We start from the raw sequence: 8,565 nt of genomic DNA on the forward strand, positions 1-8,565 counted from the left end.
GAAAAAAGTTGCATCTGTACTTTAAGATTCCATTGAGTGTAACATTGATTTGTTCTAAGATTGTGATCCAAATCCAGCTGTACATGGCAGAATGCACAGAGTTGGAAGATTGCTGGATATGGAATAATATATGTGCATTCACAGAGAAGGAGACTCAAAAAATAAAACAAAAAATTATTTATTTTAACCATGTAAAACATATGCCATGTTGAATTTCCCAATCATGACTATTAGATAATTAATATTTTAATTAGTATTGATTTTAATAATGCATGGTAAATGCATACTTAAATACATACTACAATTTATTAAATTAATTAATGCAATTTAAAATGTATGCAAGCTTTAGTAAGTAGAGGTGTTCTTCTTGTAGAACTACAATTTTTGTAGTCTGTAAGGTGAAAATATTTAGTGAGTACTGCAGGGATTTGGAGAAAATGGAAGAATTTTGTTATGATTAGAAGCTGCTCTGGGGCTGTAGATTCTGTCACCATGCTGCAAAGCTTCTGTGTGGTACAGGAAACCCACTGGAGGTAATTGAAACAATTAAAAGAACAGTCTATGCAAATACCTATTTTAGCCAAAGGATTCTTACATTATGGCATATTATATAAGCTAATTTTCAGATGAATTTATTTTGTATTTGAGAGGAAATCCTCCTGTTCAAGACAGGTGTGAACCACTGTGTCTTTCAAGTTGGCCCCTGTAAAAGCTTGAGTTTTTTTTCACTGTGCTGCTGAGCTTTGACCTGCAGGACTGCTGATCAAAACTGGTTCTGCAACTTTACTGACAAAAACGAAGAACTTTGCAGTTACAAGTTTGGGCACTTACACAACCCTTAGGGTTCATGCTGAGCTTCTTTTCAGTTAGTTTTCTACTTTCTGCCCATTTTTTCTTGATATCTTTAAAAAAAATAATTGCATGTTTTGTACAAAAGTAATTTGATTATGGTATCTCCACATCTGATTGAAGAGAAGCTCCTAACACAAAATATACAACAGATAATAAAAGACACATGCCACACCGGTGGGAACTTCCACCCTTCCTCTTTCTGTTCCACAGCCCCTGTACAGAAATGAAAATTATGATACAGCTTCTTTTCTTCCCTCACAGCAGTGTCTGAAGATTAACTCCATCTTAGGACGTGCTTGAGTACTAGTCTAACAATGAGTGCTCAGACAAAAACTGGGAATGAAACTAGTAGTTTTCTTTCTAGGGCAGTATTTAATGAGTTTATAATATTATAAACAAGCTTCAATATACCCAGTGACTGATGAGATTTTGGCAAAGCATACTGGTGATCATTGGTTATCACTGTCCCTTTTCTGTATAGATGGTGGAAAAATAGTGGCAGGCTGTTCATCTAATGTCCATGTCACTGTCAATAATATATGGAAGGTTGTTTTCTTTCTTCATGTTGCCATATCCTTCCTCTTTCCCTAGGGTTGATGTAGAAGTCACATTTACTCACCTATGAAGATGTACATAAAACAAAATGAAATCTGTTGATGAAAATCATCTGAGAAATGAGCATTTGCCATGCATTAATTTTAATCTTTTTTTCTTTAAAAATACCTGCAGACCTTAATAATTTCTGAAGTACATATTAAACCAACATGTACATGATTTGCCAGTGTTTCTTGAAGTATTTGGTTAATTATCTTCACACAGGAGACATCATAACCCAAAGTATGCTCTCTTTTCTGAATGATTAAGCCAAGCTTCCCATAACATTTCACTAGCAAGTAGGGCTATGACAGACTGCTAACAACAAAGTGAAATCTGCTGTGAAAAAAAAACAAACCACAAGAAATATGGGAAAAGAAGAAAACAATGACCCCAAAGATGTGCAAAGAAAAGGAAAAGCCAAGATGCAACTCAAAAGAAATATAGGTTATTTTGATGGGGTAAGTTTTATAGTAGGATCAATCGTTGGAGCAGGGATCTTCGTGTCTCCCACAGGGGTATTAAAGCATTCCTTACTCAATGTTGGTGTCGCACTAACGATCTGGACCGCATCTGGGCTCGTTTCTCTCATGGGTGCCCTCTGCTATGCGGAGCTGGGAACTGCTCTGCCCTTCTCTGGAGGAGAATACAGCCATATTAAAAGAGGCCTTGGATCCCTACCTGCCTTCGTGTTTATCTGGACATCAACATTCACCAAGCCGGCATCAAATGCTGCTCGAGCCTTGCTATTTGCTGAATATGCCACGCAGCCTTTCTATGGCATTTGTCCTGCACCAGACGTGCTGAAGAAGTGCTTGGCCTTGGCCGTTCTCTGGTCCCTGGGGATTTTGAATGGCCTCAGCGTCAAAATGTCTGCATGGGTGCAGTTAGTTTTCACTCTGCTGAAGATGATGGCCTTGTCTGTGATTGCTGTTGGTGGCATAGTTCTCCTTGTTACCAGGCAAAAGGAGAGCCTGGCCAGGTTTGAGGACATGTTTGGCTCAGAGATCCCCAATGCCTCACAGGTTGCCGAAGCCTTCTTCCAGGGGCTGTACGCGTACGGTGGCTGGTGGTCCCTCAACTACATGGCAGGTATTCCGCTCCTCTTCTTTAGATTTAGTTCTGCAGTTCTCATTCTCGTGTTCCTCAGCTTGTTTTGGGAGAACTTGTCTCTGCTTCAAGACTACAGGGCACTTCTCATTTTACATGAGTGTTTGTTGGGGCTGGTAGAAGAGTCATTGTTTCTCTCCAGGGAAAATTCCTGCTTTTTGTGAAGAATCAAGCTGACATTTCCAGGGAAGTACAAGAGAAATCATAACAGTTAATTTTAAATATTGTACTTAAATAGAATTTTTCATACCTTAAAAATTTGCATTTTTTCTTAGTGTCCATGTCGGCATATTTTTAGGAAAGAAAATTAAGTTATCCATGCCAAACTATGTGTGCATAGATAATTTCTATTTAAATATCTGTGCCTTATCTGAGGTTATGCAGCTGGTTTGAACATGGACAAATTAATTTTGACTTTTGTTAGTGTTAGAATGTAGTAATTTTATGGGATATGTTTTCCTGGGAAACTAGACTTTAGAAGTCTAATAGAAGGTAAAGAGAGGTCTATGGAAGGTGGTATAAATTTTTTCATAGAATGTGTACTCAATTTTAACGTTCAAAAGGTTTTTGAATATCTATTTACTTCCTTATTCTATGTCTGCTGACATGTAGCAGTAATAAATGAGCATTTTTGCATGAAAGCAACAGAGATGATGTTCATAATGTTAGGTATTCACATCACAAGTTAAATCCATAGAGTTTTATAGTATCATCAGATTCATGGAATTACATTGTAAGCAAGTGGATATTGCTGTTATATCTTTAACCATTTGTATCCATTGACCTCTGTCATGTAAAATATTAAATAAACGGAATGTGTTAAATGCATACCATGAAGTTCAGTGTGAAAATTTGGTTAATGTTTAAAAACCTGACTGTTGTCTTTATAATCCAGGTACTCCAGCTTTAAAAATAGGCTGCACTTAAAAAAAAATTGATATAAATCACGAAAGTATGGTTTTGAAACCTTAGAGATTGTTTAAAGGCAAGTACTTGGCTTTGTGAGCCTGAGAAAATACAAGACTTCTGGTAAAATACTGATTTATTCTGATCAGTTAGCTATACTAATAAACACCATACACTGGGAAGCACAGCTGCTTAGACAGATGTAACCTATGCAATAGTTCTGAACCGAACTGAGTTTCCTATGCTTCAACAATAACTTCATTTCTGTGAGCTTCAGCTGATGGATCAGGTGCCAGCTGGCTGGCAAGACTACAATAAACAACAAAACGAACGGAAAGATAAATTTAAATTGGAAATTTTGGTGATTATTCTCTTCTGAGCTCAAAATTGCTAAGTGTATTTTTTATATCGGAAATAAATCGCAAATTCTGCGATAGTATCTGAATTCCACTACTGTGGTCCTTCAGTCTTGTCTCTATGCACTACAGCGAGCACAAGGATCATGGCTCAAGGCTGATGTCCTGAGCAGAAGATAGAAATCAAATGTGAAGGAGGAAGCAGATTTCTGTCTCCTAAAAAGAGTTTAAATAAGCTGCACATTTCACTTTTCACTTCTTCCCTCTTACCAGTTATTTGCTGGTAATACTCAGGAAATTGTCTGTAAATGCTGAGGGAAGTGGGAAGTGGTAAGGGAACAAGAGGAAGGAGTGAAAGAAATTAAAAAGAACCTTTCTGATTGAGATGAGGGTGATTGAGATTAAGCTTCTGGAAACTAGCTCCATCTTTTGCTGGGACTATGACATGCCTAGGAATGTGTGCCAGTGTCTGAGTTATTCACTTGCAAAATTTGGGTTTTTTACTTGTTTGATAAGAGTAGTTCTAATCTATCAGGCTTAGCACTAAACAGTTTTCCTCCACCATCTTTACCCTGGAAAAGATGATAATAATCAAAATCCATCTGGGAATGGTCCCCTTTTAAGCCACTGCATTATTGCTCTTATGTCTATACCTTCAGTCTTTTCTGTTACTTCTGGTATAAGAGCAAGGAGAAAGGTTTTGAGTAGGAATAGGCAAATATGCTCAATAATTTTAAGATCAGGATTCATGAGGTGACTTAAGAATATATAATGTGACTTAAGAGTCTTATGTTTAAGCTAGTAATTTTCAAGAAAGGCCACTGAAAAATTTCCTACCAAATCACTTTTCTAACATAAGTCAAATATGTGATTAGGGAAACTATCACTCCTTTTGTTATTTTGTGAATCAATCAGCTCTTCATCCACCCCTCCTTCCAAAATAGTTAAAAATAGCTAAGTAAAAAAATGTTGTTTAAGAATCTTCGATATTAACCTATTTGAGCACCACTGTAGCACTTCACAAGCAGAGAATTTACCAGCCATGATTAGGGATTAGGGCAGGACTTTGGTATTCAGTCTTGTCAAACTCCGTACAGCTTCACTTTTGAAAAACACTTGCAGAAGCTACACTGTTTGCTTCATTTGTTTTAAATTGTATTTTTCAGAGGAGATGAAGCGCCCCAGCAGAAATATCCCCTTAACTGTGATGACTGCTGTTCCTGCAGTAATTGTTTTTTATTTACTAGTGAACATCTCATATCTGAGTGTCCTCACACCTAAGGAAATTGTTTCCTCAGGTATGTATTTCATATTTTTTTAATTAAAAAGGACTGGCCCATTGACATATCCATCTGATGTCAATGCCCTGGGTTACTTCTGCTCACCTAACTTCACAGTCCAGAAATTTGGGTTCATTTTCTTTTAAAAAATAATTCTTCTTTAATTTTACTCTATGACACAAATTGGATGAATGCAGGCAGATTGTTGAAATTGTTGGCTTTTCCCTACACTGTCTAAAAAGAAATCAGAAGTGTATTAAAACCTGGAAAATAAGGTGAAAGTCAGGTCCCAAATATAGAGATGATATTTGTTTTCCTGTAGTTTAAATCCTATCTCCTCCTTCTTTCCCTATCTCATTGAGTCTCAGACTAAAGCCATTTCTCGTTAGGAGGTGGACAAATCTAACATGTTCATGTATGGACACAAAAATGTAGCCATTTTGGGTGTGTATTATTCATGACAAATACTGTGACTTCTCAGAAGAGCCTATACAAAATTCCAGTGTTTGTAAACCCTGTCTTAGATCCTGTATCAATAAGCTGGCCATGTAAAGCTCCAAAGGGAACTGTCTTTCTCCTTGATTGTCCAAGCACCACATTTTAAATCCCACTGTAATGACACTGAGCTGTCAGACCTTGCCTACAGGCCTGACAAAAACCATACCTCATTTGGATGGATCAATAATTTTTTTTTCCTATGATAAAAGCTCACCAATATAAATGAGAACAGTGTACCTGTCACTCAGTAACCTCAGCCAGTGTCAGGCTGTCTGCTGGGAGAGATGGATCATTTGTATGCTACAATGAAGGAGGCAGCAAATACCAGATTATCCATGAATAGCAGCTGCCAGCTGGCATGACCAGCTTCATGCATAGCAGGAGAACTGTGTTTATCTATGCTAGCAGACAAGATAACCGTAAAATTATAGCACTTTTTCAAATGGCATTAGACCCACTAAATATTGTCCCCACTACAATATTAGCTATAGCTTATTTCCAAGCAATATTGAATATTTCTTGTTTAGAAACAATCTTTCACATTTCCCAGTCCCACCCAAAGCAAAATCTCATTAACAGCGCACTTGTTGACTCTGAACATAGACGTGCTCCTGTTGGCAGACGTGCTTCTGTAACAGCAGATTGTGCCACCACTCTGGTCACGCCAGGGACCGAGGAGTTAATTTTCTTCCCTTGCCCAGGTGTGTGTGTTTGTGATGCATGACATGAGATGTGGCTCACTCCTGCTGGGCAGTCCATGACTGTGGTATTGGCCTCAGCAGGTTTCCCTGGCTTGCTCTGGCAGGCAGCACTCCTCCTTGCTGTCATCCTCCCAGGAAATGTTTAGCTCCTGAAGGAAATACCTTTAGGATTGTATTAGTGTATTGACTACTGCAACGAAAAAGCAGGCATTGCTGGTAAATAATAAGTGCATCTTGTATTTTAAGTTTTGTTCCTGTTGAGTCTGTCAGTTATTCAGAACGTGGTACTTGTACTACACTAATTCTTTGCTTTCTTGCAGTTGCTGTGGCAGTCACTTGGGCTGATCGAGTGATCCCCTCTGTTGCCTGGATCATTCCTCTCTCTGTTGCTGTCTCAATATTTGGTGCCCTCAACTGCAGCATGTTCACACTAGGTCGATTAAGCTATGCTGGAAGTCAGTCAGGACATTTACCTCTTTTAATATCCATGCTTAATGTCCACTCCTATACACCAGCACCAGCCATGATATTTTCAACCACCATTGCATCCATTTTTATCATCCCCTCTGACCTTATTATGTTAACAAATTACTTTGGATTTTCTGCCTGGCTTATGACTGGATTGACTTGTGCAAGCCTGATTGTACTTCGATACCGGGAACCTCATCTACACCGACCATACAAAGTAAATGGATCTAAGTTAAAAATATTTTTATAAAAATTTTTTTGAGTCCTGGGTGACATGCAAAAGTTATAGAAGAAGTGCATAACCAAAGTGGATAGTCACAAAAATACAAATAATAATCTCAATTCTTAGAGCCTTATTTGAAAATTTTGCTTTACTATAAAAGGAAGATAAACAAACAGATGGTCTCTGACCCAGAGAACTTGAAAACATGAGATGGTTCTTTGCAGAATGGGAGAGATGCGCAAACAATGTGGAACCATACCAGCAGTAACAAGAACAGTATAGGATCCATTGCCATTCAGTTCATTAAACTTTGTTCTGCTCCCATCTTCCCTGACACAATCACAGGCATTAAGGATAGGTTAAATTTCCTCTTACTCCAGCAGTCAGAAAGCTGGGTTAGAGGTGTATGTTCATTCTGAAGGCTTCCAGGCACCCAGCCCTGAGTGTCTTGTAGGAACCCACAATATCATATGTGAACAAATGGATTTCTAGTACTGCCTATCTCTTCCCCGTGACCACAGAAGGAGCCTAAACAAATATTTTTTAAAAGATGCCTCTCTTATAGGCAATTTGAGTCGGGTGACTCTTGTCCTGGGTGAATTTATAGCAGCATGAGAAATGGTACTCTACTGGGGCAAAGAACACATTGTTACTCTAATGAATGAGGCAAAAAAAATCGCAGTTGGTTTGTTTATTTCCTAACCCACTTTTTTTCTTTCTCTTACAGGTGTTTTTACCAGTTCCATTTATGATGGTGGCGATGTCTTTCTTCCTAGTTCTAGCTCCCATAGTCTGGTCTCCAAACATGCAATATGTTTACGCTTTCCTGTTTATGCTTGGAAGTCTTATTATTTATCTGCCTTTTATACATTTTAAATTGCATTTTGCATTTCTTGATAAAATTACTTGCCACTTACAGCTCCTGTTAGAAGTCTGTCCTGCTGATGGACCTGCTGAGGGCAAATGTGAATAATGGCAGATATTTAATCTCAGTACAACTAAGAGCCAGCAGAGGATTTTGTTTAACTGAGACTGTAAACAGTGCAATTTTGATGTTGGTCTGATATATAGGTGTGCATGCATGCATATACATATGTAGATGTATACACATATATTGCAAATATGCACATATACGTACATATAGCGCAAAATCACAGAGTGAACTAGATCACTAGATTGGAAAAGACCTTTGAGTCCAACCTAGGACCAAACACCTCCTCACCAACTAAACCATGGCATTAGTATAATAAATTAATGTGCATATGTGTTTGGTTTTATTTATAAAAATACACTCACACTTTGAACTAAATTGTCTGGATTATTCTTAGTTTGCAGAAGTTCTAATCAGCTCACTGATTAGAACTTCTGGTTTTAAAGACTTTACATTTTTTTCATCTGCTACCTTTTTGGCATTAATTTATTTTTAATAAAAGCCTTTGAAGAATATAATAAAGTTGACTGCGACCTTTTAAAACAGCAAGAAAATTGGACATGGTGCATCTTAGCTATTTTAGAACAACCCATACAAATTCAAGGTGAAATCTTATAATGCATCAAGTAAGACAATAAGAATTATT

At 37.7% G+C, this 8,565-nt stretch overlaps 1 protein-coding gene across 1 annotated transcript; it reads left to right on the top strand.

Moving 5' to 3' along the window:
- Positions 1-1,814: 1,814 nt before the first annotated feature.
- SLC7A13 (solute carrier family 7 member 13) lies at positions 1,815-7,961 on the top strand. Its single transcript, XM_041464534.1, has 4 exons — positions 1,815-2,538; positions 4,985-5,116; positions 6,618-6,982; positions 7,716-7,961. The coding sequence occupies exons 1-4, from the start codon at positions 1,815-1,817 to the stop codon at positions 7,959-7,961; spliced, it is 1,467 nt and encodes a 488-aa protein (XP_041320468.1).
- The last annotated feature ends 604 nt before the right edge of the window (positions 7,962-8,565 follow it).

This window comes from Pyrgilauda ruficollis, unplaced genomic scaffold (assembly GCF_017590135.1).
Source record: "Pyrgilauda ruficollis isolate IOZ18807 unplaced genomic scaffold, ASM1759013v1 scaffold18, whole genome shotgun sequence".
In the NCBI taxonomy this organism is placed as follows: domain Eukaryota; kingdom Metazoa; phylum Chordata; class Aves; order Passeriformes; family Passeridae; genus Pyrgilauda; species Pyrgilauda ruficollis.

Bases quoted from the DNA above. Each gene is read 5' to 3' on its own strand.
- SLC7A13 (XM_041464534.1), top strand. From the start codon at position 1,815: ATGGGAAAAGAAGAAAACAATGACCCCAAAGATGTGCAAAGAAAAGGA. The intron at 5,117-6,617 runs GTATGTATTTCA...GCTTTCTTGCAG, and splicing joins TAAGGAAATTGTTTCCTCAG to TTGCTGTGGCAGTCACTTGG. The intron at 6,983-7,715 runs GTAAATGGATCT...TTTCTCTTACAG, and splicing joins ATCTACACCGACCATACAAA to GTGTTTTTACCAGTTCCATT.